The sequence below is a fragment of the Martes martes genome (genome assembly GCF_963455335.1).
Source record: "Martes martes genome assembly, chromosome: 7".
Classification (NCBI taxonomy): Eukaryota; Metazoa; Chordata; class Mammalia; order Carnivora; family Mustelidae; genus Martes; species Martes martes.
Genome location: NC_137894.1, coordinates 113,562,331 through 113,580,842, shown reverse-complemented (window position 1 = coordinate 113,580,842; position 18,512 = coordinate 113,562,331). Strand labels below are relative to the sequence as shown.

At 40.8% G+C, this 18,512-nt stretch overlaps 1 protein-coding gene and 1 pseudogene across 2 annotated transcripts; one reads left to right on the top strand and one right to left on the bottom strand.

The window, feature by feature from the left end:
• The first annotated feature begins 182 nt into the window (after positions 1–182).
• Positions 183–16,899, top strand: ERH (ERH mRNA splicing and mitosis factor). Its single transcript, XM_080808704.1, has 4 exons — positions 183–273; positions 4,774–4,861; positions 12,805–12,925; positions 16,393–16,899. Exons 1-4 carry the CDS (start codon positions 271–273, stop codon positions 16,493–16,495), a joined length of 315 nt encoding a protein of 104 aa, XP_080664830.1. The 5' UTR covers positions 183–270; the 3' UTR covers positions 16,496–16,899.
• On the bottom strand, positions 10,454–10,997 carry LOC308345673 (ADP-ribosylation factor-like protein 8B; annotated as a pseudogene). Its single transcript has one exon. The product of its transcript is annotated as an ADP-ribosylation factor-like protein 8B (transcript).
• Positions 16,900–18,512: the final 1,613 nt, after the last annotated feature.

The window sequence follows — 18,512 nt, the reverse complement described above, 5'->3', positions numbered from 1 at the left end:
TGTGTCTTCACAAGAAATGATATTTTTTCAAGTTCCGCAGTAATTCCCTGTGGATCTCATCGCCCTTATCCAAGATGGCTGAGACAGAGTCAGTATCCGCTCTAGCTGCCGGAAATGTATGCGCCTCTATGGTCCAAAAGGCTCTTTCGCGGTGCGTTTCTGACGACTTCCGGCGGCTCCTCTCGCGGGGATTGGCTGTTGGCGGCGTTGCGGCTAAGCTCGTGTGCGGCGGCAGTGTCGGCAGCGGCTGCAGCGAGAGAGTTTGGCGCGATGGTGAGAAAGGCCTCAGCGGCTCCCCGATCCCCCGACCTCCGGGGCGATCCCAACCCCATACATCTTTTCCCCACCCCATCCAGGTCGAGCGTGCAGCTCCCTGGCCCACCAGTTTGTGAGTGGACCCTACCCCTTCCCGCCGCGGACACGCTTGGCCTGGCACTAGGCCCCGGAGCCCGGGTCCGTCCTACGTTTGCGCGCCCGCCTGCGGGCTCCGGCGAGCGGTGCGGTGTGGAGGATGCGCTTTGTCCCAGTTGCTCCTTGGTAGAGGCCGGCGTGGGGATGCTGCTCATTCCCTCCATACTTCCTGGCCCAATGTAGGAACAATAGCCGAGGGATGTCTGACAAACCTGTCCCCAGAGCTGACAGATTGAGTGTACTACACCCAGCGTGTGGGCCGGGAGGGATCGTCTTTGCTTTGTGTGTGCTTTCTCAACTCCTCTCTTTTGTTTTTCTGTGCTCTGCCTTTAAATATACACATAACGTTTTTTCTCTTTTCCAAGACCCCAGATGCCTGATCTGGCGTTTCTCCCAGCCCTCAGTCCTGTTCGTACTCATTCTCTTGGGACCTAAAGCGGAAAAGATAGGCTCAGCTGAGGGTCCAGGTTCCTTCAGCTCTGATCGGGGTGGTAGTGGAGTGAGTGGGTATTTTGCTTGCATTTTTTATTATATTCCACCAAAAAGGAGATGGTCCACAGGGATCATGAGGAATCATGGCTACTTCCACACTTCAGCTTTCGTTTTCTGATTGCTGCAGTTACTGTTAACAAGTTACACAGCTGTTGTTAGCAAGGAACTTTTTGAGGTTGTACTTTTCTGAATTGAGATGTTTCAGTGTTTGATCAAGCATGGTTTCCCAGAGAACCACCAGGAATTAAGAGACTGGGTTTCCAGTTCTTGTCTTGTCGTAACTAACAATGTGACCTTGGACAAGTGTTTTCATCTCTGAGTTTCCTTCTTTCCCTGCCTTTTATGTCACTATTTGGTATTGTGTTATAATGCTTAAAATCTCAGGAAGTGACAGCAATTAATAACCCATTCTTGTTGGGCAAATACAGTGATAATTCCTTCTCAGTCTAAGTAGCATTAAAAATTAGAATTTGTGTATAAAACAAATAATTATTGGTTCAGTGGTCTTTTTTTTTTTTAAGATTTCATTTATTTATTTGACAAACAGATCACAAGTAGACAAAGAGACAGGCAGGGGTGGGGGGGAAGCAGGCTCCCTGCTGAGCAGAGAGCCCGATGTGGGGCTCCTTGTGGGGCTGGATCCCAGGACCCTGAGACCATGACCCAAGCTGAAGGCAGAGGATTTAACCCACTGAGTCACCCAGGCACCCCTGGTTCAATGGTCTTAAATACCTTTGGCTTTATTAAAAATAAAAACTTTAGGTGTAGGGTTTTTTTTTTGTTTGTTTTTATTGTTTTGTTTTGGTAGTTTGGGAGAAGCATTTGAAGCTATGGGCAAATCGTATGTATTGTTTTGTAGCAGTAGAATGATTCTTAGAGTTCATGTGTGTGAGACTTTTAAAAAGTTAGTAACGCTAGATTAGTCATTAAAGTAATTCACTTGTGCCTGGTAATCAGAGAGAATAAGGATTTTGCTAAGGTAATTCTGTATACCTCTTCCTGATTTAGGTTTTGCAATTTTATTTTTCTATGGTGAGAAATTTAAATACATATGTATATGCTTGTATGTACTTATATTGTGCATATGTTTTTGTTTTTTAATAAAACCAAATGGCTTCGAAAATAGCTCCAGTAAGAAGAAAGTGATCAAAACTGATTTGGGAAGTTTTATGATCTTAAAATGTTAATAAGAAAGCACTGCCACTTAAAAATAATACTCGTTTTGGTTACAGATTTGTAAATTTAGTCATTTTTTTGTTCTTAGTAGTTTTTAATCCTCATCTTTGCGTAGTAAGTATTGATAATACTGAGTGTTGTCAGAGGTTCATTTTAAGACTAGATGTAAAAATTAGCATAGTGAATAGCCATTTCCATATCTTTACTCTTTTAAGTAAATTAGTCCCTTGATTTGCATTAGAATGAGAACAAAATTAATACAGTAGCAACTGGTGTGGCTAATGTACAGAGCGAGAGCCATACTGCAGGAATGCTAGTGTGGTTTCTATAAAATTATTTTCTTCTCAAACATGTGACCCATCATAACTACTGTTTTTTGAGTAGGCAACTTAGAAAAAATGCTGTGTAACAATCTAATAAAATGCTTTCTCTGGTTTATAATGCCTGTTTAACAAAGGCCTTGACTGCTCAGGTCATTATAGGTGAAAATTACCCTTCATCTCTTGTCACCAACATCTATTTTTATCTCACATCCTCTCAAACTTTTCATCGGGGCGCCTGGTGGCTCAGTCGTTAAGCGTCTGCCTTCAGCTCAGGTCATGATCCCAGCTTCCTGGGACCGAGCCCCACACTGGGTTCCCTGCTTCTCCGGAAGCCTGCTTCTCCCTCTCCCACTCCCCCTGCTTGTATTCCCTCTTGCTGTCACTTTCTCTCTGTCAAATAAATAAAATCTTTGGGGGAAAAAGGTTTTCATCAAAGTGAGTTGGTTCTTGATGGGGAGGGAGGAATATGAACAATTTCTTTCTTTTTATATAGTGTTCAGAGTACTGGGTGTTTTTGATGCTTATTCAGAAACTCTAGGCCTCAACTATTCAGTTCCAATATCTTGATGCTTAAAAATTCTTATCACTTCAAAACAGTTTGGGGGACCTGCCATAAAGGATTTTGGGGACCCCAAAAAGTAAAAGAGAAAAATATGAATAGTTGGAGGATTGTGTTTACAGTGAGGTTGCATCATACTTGCATTTAATTGATTGACCTTAACACACTTGGCAAAAGATTGGAAGGGGCCATAATTTCAAGAGACCAGTAGTTGGAGACATTTTTGGTTGTCACAGTTTTGTTCAGGAAGGGGCAGGGGGGTTCAAGTGCTACTGGTATTTAGTGGGAATAAGCCAGGGATGCTTCTAAACATCCTGCAATGCACAGGACTACCTCTGTAAGGAGAACCCTTCAAGCCCAGATTGTAAAAGTGCAGAGATTGAGAAACTGTGAAATAGACCCACTAACAAAAATGTGCCCCCTGCTGAGCATAATGAGATGGGAGATGTTAAGTCTATCTGCTGTTGGAGGCATATTCACAGTCATCACAGTGTGATCATCTATTTCGTGTGATTCTAGTGTTTAAAAATAGGTGATTTGGGGTGCCTGGGTGGCTCAGTGGGTTAAAGCCTCTGCCTTCAGCTCAGGTCATGATCTCAGGGTCCTGGCATCGAGCCCCGCATCGGGCTCTCTGCTCCGCAGGGAGCCTGCTTCCTCCTCTTTCTCTCTGCCTGCCTCTCTGCCTACTTGTGATCTCTGTCTGTCAAATAAATAAATAAACAAAATCTTTTTTAAAAAATTGTTAAAAATATGTGATTTTGAGGGGTGCCTAGGTGGCTCAGTTTTTAAGGTATCTGCCTTCAGTTCAGGTCATGATCCCAGGGTGCTGGGATCAAACCCCATGTTGGGCTCCCTGCTCCGTGGGCCTGCTTCTTCCTCTCCCTCTGCCTGCTGCTCACCACTGCTGTGCTCTCTGTCAAATAAATGAATAAAATCTTTTTTTTTTAAATGTGCTTTTGAGATTCTTGAGGTGAGTCATCTATTGGGTGAATAGTTTAATGGTTTTTCTAGGGTAATGTTAACTCTATTAATTTTATACTGCCCATTTATCTTCTGCCTTCACATTAGAGTCTAAGCCCTGGCTAAGAGGTGACTCCACTGTTGTGCTAAGGTTGGAAAAAACATAAATCAGATCCAGTGCTTACAGTCATAATAGTGTTTCCCTTTTTCTACTTTTGTCAGCTTCCATCTGAGTTTTTATTTTTTTTATTTTTATTTTTTTTAAAGATTTTAATTATTTATTTGACAGAGAGAGATCACAAGTAGGCAGAGAGGCAGGCAGAGAGAGAGGGGAGGAAGCAGGCTCCCCGCCAAGCAGAGAGCCCGATGCGGGGCTCCATCCCAGGACCCTGGGATCATGACCTGAGCTGAAGGCAGAGGCTTTAACCCACTGAGCCACCCAGGCGCCCCCATCTGAGTTTTTATTAAGAGACTTAATAAGGCTAGAGATAGAAAGTGACCAGTAGAGATAGAAAACTGAGTGCGTTGATGATCTGGTTGGGGAGAATGATAGGAAAGAAAAAAAGAGTACAGTAGTTTATGCTGAATGCTTACATGCAGTAGGTCCAGCAGTTGGAGAAAGCAGCCCTTAAGGACTGGGAGACGTTACAGAGAAGAGACCTTAGGGAGAAGCTGGCAGTCCACCTTCTGACACCACGCTTGCACAAACGCATAAATGTAGGACGAGCACCCTAATTAATAATGTTTTAATAACCAATGGTCATTGTGTCGTGGCTGAGGATTTTACATCATACTATGAATTTCTCAAATATGAGTTGGAAATTTATGTTGAAATCACTTTCCCCCCTGCAGTCTCACACCATTTTGCTGGTACAGCCTACCAAGAGGCCAGAAGGCAGAACTTACGCTGACTATGAATCTGTGAATGAATGCATGGAGGGTGAGTTTAAACACTAATCAAGAGTTTTTATTTTTGTTTTCCTGACATTCACATTAGAACATGTCTCGTTTAGGAACTGGGCTTGTTTTTTCTCCAGACTTCTTGAATTATTCATTTGAACAGGGAAGGAAGATATTAAAGACCATATTTGTTGAATGTTCAAGCATTGATTATATATATTATCTTTCTCCTGCAAATATTTTTTTATCCAGCTCATGATTATAATGAATGACTTTTTTTTTTTACAATGAATGACTTTCTGAAGCCTCCCTTTGTTATGTTGATATTCCATTGTTTGTTGTGATATGTAAATATCCTACCAGTTACTCCTAATGTATTGTGGTTAAACTCAAGCACTGTAGAGTTGTTAAGACAGGCTCTAGGGATATCTTCAGAACCTATTAGTCTGGTCATTGAACAAATAAACATTAAAAGCTGTTGAGGTTTGGTTATACTCCATCAGAGTGTTAGAAACTAAAAATTAGCTCAGAGAATAAAAGCAAATGGAACCAAGTAAGTATAATTTATTGTGCATTTGATAAGCTGACACCACCCTGAAGGGAACTATTAGCCCTTAATGTTTCTTTACTCAGTAAACCATTAGATGAGAGGGTATAGATTGGATCATCACAAATTGGATTCATCCTTGATTAATCATCATATCAAGTAAACCAGTTGTGTACATTCTGCACCCTTTTTAGTAAGTTGTCCATTCTTTATTTCTTCCTATAAAGCTTTTATATTCTCTGTTTTTGCTGCTGGGCATGTCTCTGAATTTGTTGATTATCCAAAACTAACTGGGTTAGCCTTAAAATCTGTCCTTATAAAGCCAACAATGGGTAGATCTGTGGGGGAAAAAAAACTAATAATAATTAGAGACATCTTCTAGGTAGTTGGCATCATGCCTTCCTGATTGCAGATTCTCTTAATTTTAAAAGAAGAGCAGCTCTTGTTCTTCCTTCCATTTCAGGACCCTTTCTCTGCTGACCAGTATGGTGGACTTTGTGCACGTGCTGCCTTGGCACATTAGGGCCTTAGCTATATTACCATGTCTTTGATTCTGCAGTACCCTGCCAACCTCTGCTGATTTTAGTGAAGCCTATTTTTTTCTTTTTAATTAATGCACTTTATTTCTAGAGCAGTTTAAGATTTACAGAAGAAAACAGAAAATATAAAGTTCCCATGTACTCCCTTTCCCCACCTCCACAGTTTCCCCCATTAATAAGACCTTGGTGTGGTATGTTTGTTACATTTGATAAACCCAGTATTTTTTTTAAGGATTATTTATTTGAGAGAGAGCATGCAAGCACAAGCAGAGGGTGGGGCAGAGGGAGAAGTGGACTACCTGCTGAGCAGGGAGCAGGACATGGGGCTTGATCCCAGGACCCTGAGATCATGACCTGAGCCAAAGGCAGATGCTTAACCAACTGAGCCACCCAGGCGCCCCATGAACCCAGTATGGATACAGTGACTAATTAATGTCTATTATTATTACTAACTAAAGTCAACTATTAACTAAAGTCTTTTATTATTAACTAAAGCTTATTCTTCATGTTGTACAGTTATTTGGGTTTGACCAAATGCATAACATATACCCATTGGTACAGTATCATACAGAACAATTTTCAGTTACCCTAAAAATCCCTGTGCTCTACCTGTTCATCCCTCCTCCCCAGTTCACCCTTTGCCCCTGACAACTGTTGGTCTTACTATCACCTCCTTAGTTTTACCTTTTCCAGAATGTCATAGAGTTGGAATCATTACCATATGTAGCCCTTTCAGACTGGCTTATTTCACTCAGCAGTATGCATTTGAGGTTCTTCCATGTCTTTTTAAATTAATAGATTTAGTTTCTTTCCAGTAGTTGTAGGTTTATAGGAAAACTGAAAAGTACGGAGAATTCCATCACACCGTTTCTTCCCTACCTTGTCCTTCCAGTTTCCCCTACCACTTACATCCTGTTTCACTGTGGTACATTAGTTACAATTGTAGAACCAGTACTAATACATTATTATGACTAGAAAGCCATAGTTTATATTAGTGTTCAGCCTTTGCTTCGGACATTTTTGGGGTTTTGGCTTATATAATTACAGGTATCTACCATTTACTGCCCTAAAAATCTCCAGTGCTTCACCTGTTCCTTCCACTAAACATCTGGCAGCCACTGATCTTTTTAATGTCTCCATAGCATCATCACCTTTCCAAAATATCATGTAGTTGAAGTTCTACAGCGTATAGCTTTTTCAAGTTGACTTTTTCACAAAATAGTGGTTTTTTGTTTGTTTTTAAAGATTTAATTAATTAGTTTATTTATTTATTAGAGCACAAGCCAGGGTAGGGGCACAGGGAGAGAGACAAGCAGACTCCCCACTGAGCAGGGATTCCCAGGGCCCTGAGACCATGATCTGAGCCGAAGTCAGACATTTAACCAGTAGAGCCACCCAGGTGCCTCCAAGAGAGTGTACTTTTAAGAATCTTCAGTATCTTTTGATGGCCTGATAGCTCATTTCTTTTTATTGCTGAGTGATCCCTCATTTGGATATACCACAGTTTGGTTATCCATTTACCTACTGAAGGACATAGTAATTGCTTCTGGTATTGGCAGTTATGATAAAGCTGCTACAAACATTCGAGTGCAGGTTTCTGTGTGGACCTATTTTCAACCCCTTTGGGTAGATACTGAGGAGTGTGACTGTTGCATCATAGGTAAGATTGTGTTTAACTTTGTAAAAAGCTGACAAACTGTCTTCAGATGTGGCTGTACCATGTTGCATCCTCACCAGCAATGAATAGAATCCCCATTGCTCCACATCCTTTGCATTTGGTGCTGTCATTGTTTCGGATTTCTGTCATTCTAATAGGTAGATAGTGATACCTCGTTTTAATTTGTAGTTTTCTAACGACATGATGTTGAGTATCTTTTCATCATGCTTATTTGCCATCTGTTTATCTTCCTTGGTGAGCTGTCTGTTCAGATCCCTTGCCCACTTTTTAATTGAGGTGTTTGGTTTTTTTTGATTGTTGAGTTTTATGAGTTCTTTATGTATTTTGGATGCTAGTCCTATATCAGATGTATGTTTTGCAGAGATTTTCTCTCAGTCTGTGGCTTGTCTTTTCACTTTCTTAATAGTGCCCTTTGAAGCACAAAAGGTTTAAATTTTGATGAACTCCAATTTATTTTTTTTTTTCTCCTAATGGTTTTGGTGCCATATCTGAGAATCCATTGCCTTGTTCAAAGTCATGAAAATCTGTGCCTGTATTTTCTTTCAGGTGTATTATAGTTTGGGCTCTTACAGTTAGGTCTCTGCGCCATTTATGATGTGAAGTGAGGGCCCAACTTTATTCTTTTGCATGTGACTCTCCAGCTGTCATAGCACCATTTGTTGAAAAGACTGTTCTTTCTTTTCAAGTTTTGTCTTTGTATCCTGGTCAAAAAGCAATTGACTGGGGCACCTGGGAAGCTCAGTGGGTTAAAGCCTCTACCTTCTGCTCAGGTCACGATCCCAGAGTTCTGGGATCGAGCTGTACGTCGGGTGCTCTGCTCAGCAGGGAGCCTGCTTCCCCCTGTCTCTCTCTGCCTGCCTCTCTGCCTACTTGTGATCTCTGTCTGTCAAATAAATAAATAAAGTCTTAAAAAAAAAAAAGCAATTGACTATAAATGTGAGGGTTTATTTGCGGGGACCCTCTTTTCTGTTCCATTGATCTGTATACCCATACTTAATGTAGAAGCAGTACCACACTCTTTGTTAGTTTCATAGTAAGTTTTCATAGTAAGTTTGTAGTTTCACAGTAAGTTTTGGAATTGGTAATTGTGAGTCTTCCAGCTTTGTTCTTTTTCAAGATCCTTTGGGTTATCCTGGGCTTCTTGTATTTTCATATCAAATTTAAGATCAGCTTGTCAATTTCCGCAAAACTAGGTTGGATTTTGATAGAGATTACATTGAATTTATAGATGATTTTGGAGGTTATTACCATCTTTTTTTTTTTTAAGATTTATTTATTTATTAGAGAACATGAGTGGGGGTAGGGAGCAGATTCCCTGCTGAGCCAGGAGACTGATGAGGGGCTCAGATCTCAGAACTCAGAGATCGAGTCCTGAGCTGAAATCAATCACAGGTGTCCCTGTGGAGCATTACCATCTTAATATTAAGTCTCATGATCTGTGAATACTAGATCTTCAAATACTTGAAATCTTTACTTTCAGTGACATTTTGTAGTTTTCAGTGTATGTTCTATGCTTTTTTTATTAAATTTATTCCAAAGAATTTTATTTTATTTTAAGATTTTATTTATTTATTTGACACACAGAGAGACAGATTACAAGTAGGCAGCACAGCAGGCAGAGAGAGAGGGGAGAAGCAGGCATCCTGCTGAGCAGGGAGCCTGATGTGGGGATCAGTCCCAGGACCCTGAGATCATGACCTAGGCCGAAGGTAGAGGCTTAACCCACTGAGCCTCCCAGGCGCCCCCCACAAAGAATTTTATTTTTTGATGCTGTTGTACATGGAGCTGGTTTTTTTTTTTTTTCTTTTTTCAAGATTTTATTTATTTATTTGACAGATCACAAGCAGGAGTGAGGCAGGCAGGGAGAGAGAAGGGGAAGCAGGCTGGATTTTAAAAAGTCGAGAGAGTGTCATGCAGCAGCACTGATTTAATGACTAGAGATACAAAGAACAAACAGGTGTTTGAACAAAGTCTGACATTCCTAACACATTTTATTACATTGGCTGGAATGCTCTAAATCCATGAAAGCCTTTGAGAAAATCTTCAATTCCCAACCCTTTAAAAAAGTGTGTTGAGCTCCGTCCTCCCTAACCCCGAAAAAGAGAAAAAGGAAAAGAAGAAAAAATAGAGAAGTAATGATCTGGACAGATACACAATAGCATGCCTTATTAGTTCCTCTCATATCCCCAACTGCTATCTGTGATGATGAATTCTCAGAAAGCAGATGTTTTAAAAATTCATATACGATCTCACCAGTGTAAAAAACCGTAACAACACTGATCTGATGCCTCAGCTCACTCTTTGCAGACCATTTTTTAAAATTCCTAAGGTGTAGTTATACATTTCACATGCATTTGTAGATATGTAAACATTATGTTTATATCCCACATGAGTCAAGCTTAAGGTTTCCTAAATACTGTGTGGCACTAGGGACTTCATGTTGTATCAAGTCAGTATTAGTATTAAGTGAATGGATTCTACAATGAAATATTATAGACATTTACTGAAAACCAATATGAAAATCTGGCCCAGGAAGACCAAAGCAGAAATATGCCATTTTCTTGATTTAAGATGGTCAAGTGTTGTGTTGTGCGTTTTTTGTTGTTGTTTTAAAAAAGGCTCTACGCACTGTTAAGACAAGTATGTGTAAGAACCTTTCCTGTGTGTGCTGACTTTATCATGACAACTCTAGCTGATTCTTTATGAAGGATTAGGGATACACACCTTCAGCAGTGCACAAGAGAATTAAACTCTGGAAAAGGCAATTTCTTGGGTTTCAAAGGACCGTATTCTGGGAAGTACTTCAGAGGAACGGACAGTCATTCCAGGATTATAGCCAGGAAGGACCGGAAGACTTCAGAAGATGCTTCAGCTTCTTCTAGATTTTGAATGTTGAATAAACCACTGAAGTGTGAATCTGTATTATCCTTTTCTTTGCAAGAAATTGAATAGCAGCAAATTTCTCTATCCTGAATAGCAGACAGGTTCATTTTTTCAGTTAGCTGTTTCTCATCCAAGGCATTAGGAAGATCTCTCTTGTTTCCAAGTACTAGCACTGGAATTCCTTGTAACTGTGGTTTATCTGGAAGATTATGTAGTTCATTTCGAGAGGCTTCTATCTTTTCACGATCAGCAGCATCTGTCATATAAACAATGGCATTGACTCCTCTGCAGTACTGTTCCCACGGGCTCCGGAATCGGGATTGTCCTATGTCCCAAATCTTTAGTTACTTTCCTCATGTTAAACCCCACTGTGGGAACCATATCTTTGTTGAACTGACCTGATGCAATGACACTGACGGACGAAGGAGGTCTTGCCCGAGTACTGCAGCACCACCAGCGTCGGCTCCATCTCCTCCTTCCAGAAGAGCGACTGAAGCCAGTCCAGCAGGCGGGAGATGAGCGCCAACATGATGGCCGCCAGGAGGGAGAAGGGATGGGCGGGCGGGAGGACAGCAGCAGTGATGGCTCCCACATGAGCGGGCTTCAGCCCTGACCCCTCAACGGCTCCTCGGGGCTGAGGCGCACCACTGGCGGACACCCATTTTGCTGATTTTTATTTCCTTTCTACTTTGACCTTTCTGTTCAGTAACTCATGAGTGATCTCTCTGATCACAGTGTGGTGTGCCAGTACCAGTCAAAAACCCTAACTCGAGAGCTTTTCATAGATCTTTAGTTGAATATTACTTCTTTTTTCTTTTTTTTAAAGATTGTATTTATTTATTTATTTGACACACAGAGAGAGCACAAGTAGGCAGAGAGGTAGGCGGGGGGGGGGCAGGCTCCCCGCCAAGCAGAGAGCCTGATGTGGGGCTCAATCCCAGGACCCTGGGATCATGACCCGAGCCGAAGGTAGAGGCTCAACCCACTGAGCCACCCAGGCGCCCCATACTTCTTTTTTTTTTTTAATATTACTTTCTATGGGGAAATGTACTAAGTCAGTTTAGAGGTACATGAAAGACCTGAATGTAGAGGATAAGACATGTTTTCCCAGATGACATTTATTTGCTTGTTCATTCATCATAGTGGTATTAAAAGCATTTGTTAGTGGGAATTGATAGAAAAGGTTATTTTTCCATTGTGTGGGAACAAGAGTATGTCACTGAATAAAAATTAAATAATGTCCTCTTTAGATAATTAATGTGTGCTTGCTATCAGTGACTTCGTTCATTTTATTGTCTTTTTATGATTTATATTTGAGTACTTACATGCACTTACATGTGCTAATAATGCTTTTATATGCACCGTTTTGCATAACCTTCACCATAACTCCATCAAGAATATTGTTATCCTCACCATTTGACAAGTAGGGTTCTGGGGACAGAGTCGTTAGTAAAGGACAATTCAAGTCTCTGAATCCAGAGTCCAGTCTCTTAAGTAAAGTACTCTTAACATAATCTCTTCCTGGGTGCCAGTTTTTGTTCATTTGTTTTTGCATTGTATCAAAAGTTGAAAGCAGGATAGAAAAGCCTGTTTGTCATCCTTCATTCCCAAATGTGCTGTTTTTCTTTATTTATTCTGAGTCTTTAGGAATATTTGTTTATTGAAAAACCTGGTAAGACCTACACTGTCATCACTTGTTTGAACTCTCATATGACAAGCCTTTAAAGTTCTTTTAGACCTCGTGGCTTGAAGTAATCATTTTATTTTATTATTAAGGCATAAAATACTGAGCATCCTCGCAAATAGATAAAAAGAAATTTGCTAGTGACAAACTAAAACGAAAGTGACCAACTTACTGTTCTTTTCCCAGCCTAATTTTTTTTTTTTAATTTCACTTATTTATTTATTTACTTATTTGTCAGAGAGAGAGAGAGAGCAAGCGCATGCACAAGCAGGCAGAGAGGCAGGCAGAGGCAGAGAGAGAAGCAGGCTCCCTTTTAAGCAAGGAGCCCGATGTGAGACTCGATCCTGGGACCCTGGGAGCATGACCTGAGCTGAAGGCAGTGACTTAACCGACTGAGCCACCCAGGCATCCCGCTCCAGCCTAACTTTATAAAAATAAAGTATTATGGGGGTCCCTGACTGGTTCAGTCAATGGAGCATGCGACTCTCGATCTCTGGGTTGTAGGCTCAAGCCGCACATTGAGTGTAGAGATTACTTTAGAAAGTTAAATCCTTAAAAAAACGCTATGGCATTACTACATATATGTTATTTATATGCTGTTCCTATCTAAAGTTTATACAGTTGTAAGATCTTGTTTTTTCTCCTCTCATAGGTGTTTGTAAAATGTATGAAGAACATCTGAAGAGAATGAATCCCAACAGCCCCTCTATCACATATGATATCAGTCAGTTGTTTGATTTTATTGACGATCTGGCAGACCTCAGCTGCCTTGTGTAAGTATTAGCCACCATATCTCTTAAGGTGTATTTTTCTGTTCATCCAGCCTTTTGAGATGATTTATGGTATTGTGAGGTCACTCTGTGCCTGACACTGGTCTTTGCATTTTGACTACTATGTAGTGGTATTTCATCTACATATGGCTGATAAGTTAATTTGGCAACATAAACCTACAGGCACAGGAGAAGCTTGAGAATTTTGCTAATTGATGGCAATTGGTATGCAGAGAGAATGCTGAGAAGTTCAAAGTCCTGATCTTGGTTTCTTAAACCAAAGTCATTTGTTTTGGGGGGTGGGATTTTTGGGTTTTTTTGTTTTGTTTTGGGTTTGGTTTGTTTTGGGTTTTGTTTTGTTTTGTTTTGTTTTCTCCCTCAAAGTCTTTGTCCTAAAGCAGTTGACTTTGGGTTAAAACTAAGATGATTCTGTATTCATGTCAAAGGAAAAATGAGAATACCTTACAATGAGATGATCTTTAGTCATCAGGTGCTTGAATATTACGTGCCAGATATTTCCTAGAAACAAATATGTTTTTGAAATATATATGTCTTACTCACAGGCACTTCATGTGACTCCTGGATTATAGCTGGGGCCAGACCAGGACTTGCTATCTCACCAGTGACTCCTGTTGAAAACTTGTATTTTGTTGGAATATTTGAGTTTTACTTAGCTAACTCAAAACATTCCAGTGATTCAGGTCTGGTCTTTAATGAAATGCATTAATAAAGGGGTTTTTATTTATTGTTTTGTTTTGTTTTTAAAAATTTTATTTAAGAGAGAGCAGGAGTGACAGCACAACTGAGGGTGAGGGGCAAAGGAAGAGGGTCAAGCAGACTCCCCGCTGAACACAGAGTCCTACGCAGAACTCGATCCCAGGATCCTGAGAACATGACCTTAGCTGAAGTCAGATGCTTAACCACCGCCCAGGCGCCCCGATGTGAAAGTTTTATTGGGGCTCCTAGTCGGCTTAGTCAGTTAAGCATCTGACTCTTGATTTTTGTCTTAGGTCATGATCTCAGGGACTCAGGATTGAGCCCTGCATTGGGCTCTGTGCTTAGTGTAGTGTCTGCTTGTCCCTTTCCCTCTGCTCCTTCCCCTCACTGTGCACTTCTCCCACCCCAAATAATTAAATCTTAAGTCTGTCCCACCCTGATACAGTTCTGAAAAAATTCTGTTCTTGTTTTAGTTCTTCTCCAGTGTTGATATAAATATTGTAGTCTATTGTACCATATCTGAAGTAGACTAGATTAACCCTTATTTAATTAGGAAGCACTAAAAAAGAATATTCAGAGAAAATTATTTAACTTTTTTGAATATTTCTCATTATAACAAAAGGAGATTAGTAAGCCCTTATTTTATTTTATTTTTTTTTTTTGTTAAGCATTTTGTAAAAGTAGAAGATTTATGCATTTTTAATAAACCAGATTCTGACCTTACTATTCAGGGGAAGAATATGATAATGGTATAAAACGTTTCTTCTTTGGAGTTTGTCTGTCCTGCCAATAGTTGGAGCATAGATTCCTAGCTCAGTAGTTAAGAGGGAGGACTCTGGTCCAGGAGTGTTTTAAGCTTCTGCCTGCCCAAATCAATGAGCTAGTAAGTTGCTTGTTCTTCGGTTTCCTCCTTTGTAAAAAGAAAGGGGAGGTAATGGTATCTACTCGCAGGGCACCTAGGTGGCTCAGTTGGTTAAGCATCTGGTTTGGCTCAGGTCATGACCCCAAGGTCCTGGGATTGAGCCCTGCATCAGGCTCCTTGCTCAGCAGGGAGTCTGCTTTTCCTTCTCCCTCTCCCTGCTGCTCGCTCTGCTTGTGCTCTGTCAGATAAATTTTTTAAAAATGGTATCTACTCATAGGGCTGTAATAAGGATTAAGTGAGTTGATTCAGATAAGTACTAATTGATAATTTAGATATTTTGTTTTTCTAAAGTACCCCTAAAGGGGCACCTGGGTGGCTCAGTGGGTTAAAGCCTCTGCCTTCGGCTCGGGTCGTGATCCCAGAGTCCTGGGATCAAGTCCCGCATCGGGCTCTCTGCTCAGCAGGGAGCCTGCTTCCCCCACTCTCTCTGCCTACTTGTGATTTCTGTCTGTCAAATAAATAAATAAAATCTTTTAAAAAATAAAAAAATAAAGTATCCCTAAGGTTGGTGGGTTTTTTAATTTTTTTTTAAGGCAAAGTGCATCTTTGTCTCTTGGATGCCCTGTAGTGTTTCTACCACATGGTGCACATGCCTTTGAGACACTGAAGTGATTTGTATTTGTGCAATCTCTGGTTACTTATGGTCTGCTTTTTTATACTCTAGCCTTAGTTTTTTACCCCAAAAATGATTTTAATGCTTAACCAATTAGATTTCAGTGGTAGGTCACCTGGAATGTTTGTACTGAGTCTTGTACAGATACCCTGAGTGGTTGCCTATTCATTGATACGTTGGCCTCAGGATGCCTGGAGTCCACTGGAGTCTCATTGCTAATGCCGCCAGTCCAGGCTCTCCTGACCCTCCTCTTCTGATTAGAGCTATTTGAAGCTTGTTACGTCTTCGAGTAATTCTGTACCAGCCTGTAGTATGATTACTTTAAAAAGCAAATCCTGGGGGCACCTGGGTGGCTCAGTGGGTTAAGCCTCTGCCTTCGGCTCGGGTCATGATCTCGGGGTCTTGGGATCGAGCCCCACATCAGGCTCTCTGCTTGGTGGGGAGCCTGCTTCCTCCTCTCTCTGCCTGCCTCTCTGTCTACTTGTGATCTCTGTCAAATAAATAAAATATTTAAAAAATAAATAAATAAAAAAGCAAATCCTGGGGTACCTGGATGACTGTCAGTTACACTTCTGCATTCGGCTCAGGTCATGATCCTGGCGTCCTGGCATTGAGCCCTGAGTTGGGCTCCCTGCTCAGCGGAGAGTCTGCTTCTCCCTCTCTGCTCCTTCCCTTGCTTGTGCACTCGTGTGCGCACTCTCTTTCAAATAAATAAATAAACTCTTTTTTTAACAAAAGGGCAAATCCTGAGATGTAGGTTAAAAGATTTCCTTAACACTTTATAGGGAAGAAGTCTTCATAGTAGTAACATGTTTAAGATTTTTTAGTTAATTCTAAAGAAATTTAGCAAATCTCAAGTTTGTACCAGTGTTTGGTTTTTTTTGTATTTTAATAATAAACCATAAAAGTTGTAACTAAATAGGAGAAAGAACACATAGTTTCTGGTCATACTGTCAAGAAGTAGATGTGTAACACATTGAGCATTTAACTTAAGGTTTCTAGACCTTGGTTTCTTTTTCTGCTGTAAAATTGTATTTGGTGGTCTAAAGCTCCTATCACTTGAAGTTCAACAGTGATATAAGCGGCTCATTTAATGTTTTCATTAAGTTCATGTATAAACATGCCCACCTATACCATTATGGGGCAGTTATAATTTAGCGTTTTAAAAACACAACAGTAATTGACCATTATAACTGTTTCTGCCTTTCTGTCCCTCAGTTACCGAGCTGATACCCAGACATACCAGCCCTATAACAAAGACTGGATTAAAGAGAAGATCTATGTGCTCCTTCGTCGGCAGGCTCAACAGGCCGGGAAATAGTTGAGTTGGAAGCAGTAGGGGCATGGGGGTGGGCTTGGAACACAGGTGTGTACAGCGTGCTGTAGTGGAAGTTTTGTATTATAGTAATCCTGTTTCCATTTTGGTATACTCTAGCCAGGATTGAATGTATTAGATGAAATGTGAGGATCTGTTCAATCTGAAACCCCCATTGCCCCCTTCCCTCCCACTTTTTTTTTTACTTAAACATTTTTATGATAATTTAGATGGAGGTTGTTTGTCAGTTAATGTTGGTTCCAATCCTTCAAACTGTTCATATCTGCTTTATAACATTCACTGTACTAACCCTTCTTCAGGTTGGGGTGGGGGGGTGGTGACAGTTTAGTTATGTCCTCAAGTTAAAGTCTTAGTGAAAAAATGAATAAATGTTCTTTAGTTATATTTTCCCCTTGAGTGATTTTTTTCTTGGTCTCTGAACATTGAATTTCCTTACAAAGCATCAGTTTCAAAACCATTAGGCTGCCACACAGAGAATTTGGAGAAACCTTTTATGTATGTGTTGAGTACATTTCACTGTGGTTTATGTGAAGCTAACAAACTTTTCCCCTCCTTTTTCCAGACTAATAAGTAAGTCTTGATTGTAGCTCCAAGGTTTGTACTTGCTATTGATGCAAATGTTATGCAGGGTTTTTCTGGTGACATAGCTTGTCTGCAGCAGCAGCCAGGTTAGTTCTTAGTTTTGGTAATGTACTCTTCCTGGGAGGTTCTTGGGCCCTTCTCATAGTCTTCAGCAGTTGAACATTGTTTACCACTCCTGTATGAACGTGTGAGGGTGACGGAAAGACCAAAGAAAAGGACAAGATAATCTTGCTTTTAATGGAAAGAGTGTTGATCTCATTGTGACTCGAACATACACTGTACTGTACCTCCAGTCATCCCAAATGTGCAGACATTCCCCAATTCTGCTGTTCTCACACTTCACCAACAGCCAGTATCTTTACACACTCCCTAATATTGGCATTTTCTTTGGAGGCTTTGTGATCGGCCTTCCCCATGTCCCTAGCCCTACTTCCACGTTAGAGCCTTAACTATTTTTCTTATTTTATGCAGAATGAAATTCTGAGTTCGTAGTTTTGTGTGCTCACTTTATCTGTAGATTAGTTTTTCTATTAAGAAATGTCATCACTGGGGCGCCTGAGCAACTCAGTAAGTTAAGTGGCTGCCTTTGACTCAGGTCGTGATCCCAGGGTCCTGGGATCAAACCCCCTGTTGGGATCCTGCTTGGCAGGGAGTCTGCTTCTCCCTCTTCCTCTGCCTGCTGCTCTGCCTACTTGTGCTCTCTATCAAATACATAAATAAAATCTTATTTTAAAAAATTTCATCACTGTACCATAGGATCATTAAAATTAAGGTGCTTGGGGGCAGTTGGGTGTTTCAGTCATTAGGCATCTGCCCCCAACTCAGGTCATGATCCCGGGGTCCTGGGATCGAGCCCTGCATCAGCCTCCCTGCTACTCTCTCTCCCACTTTCCCTGCCTGTGCTCCCTCTCTTGCTGTGTCTCTGTCAAATAAATAAATAAAATCTTTAAAGGAAATTAGGGTGCCTGGCATGCCTGGGTGGTTCAGTCTGTTAAGTGTCTGCCTTTGCCTCATCACTGATCCCGAAGTCTGGGGATCAAGCCCCACATCAGGCTCTCTGTGCAGCAGGGAGTCTGCTTCTCCCTCTCCCTCTGCTCCTCCTCCCTGCTTGTGCTCTCTCTCTCTCAAATAAAGTCTTCTGAAAAATAAAATTAAGGTGTATAACTTACTAAGTTACGTATAGCTGTGGTTAATATTTCACTGTGAATCAGCCAGATTTTAAAGCTTAAATGTTCGCAGTGGAAAAGGAATAGATCCAACAGTACGTCATATTGTCTTCCTTTTCATTTGGTCTGTCCTGCCAATACAGTTTTATCCCTGTAACAGATGTGATCTTGGCTTCAGTTTTTGAAAAAAACTCTAGAGCACATCTGGAGGGAATGGGACCCCTTGATACTCAGATACAATACAGTTTCTAATA

Excerpts from the sequence above, each read along its gene's own strand:
- ERH (XM_080808704.1), top strand. Across the intron at positions 4,862-12,804 it reads TGTGAATGAATGCATGGAGG|GTGTTTGTAAAATGTATGAA; the intron begins GTGAGTTTAAAC and ends CTCCTCTCATAG. Across the intron at positions 12,926-16,392 it reads GCAGACCTCAGCTGCCTTGT|TTACCGAGCTGATACCCAGA; the intron begins GTAAGTATTAGC and ends TCTGTCCCTCAG.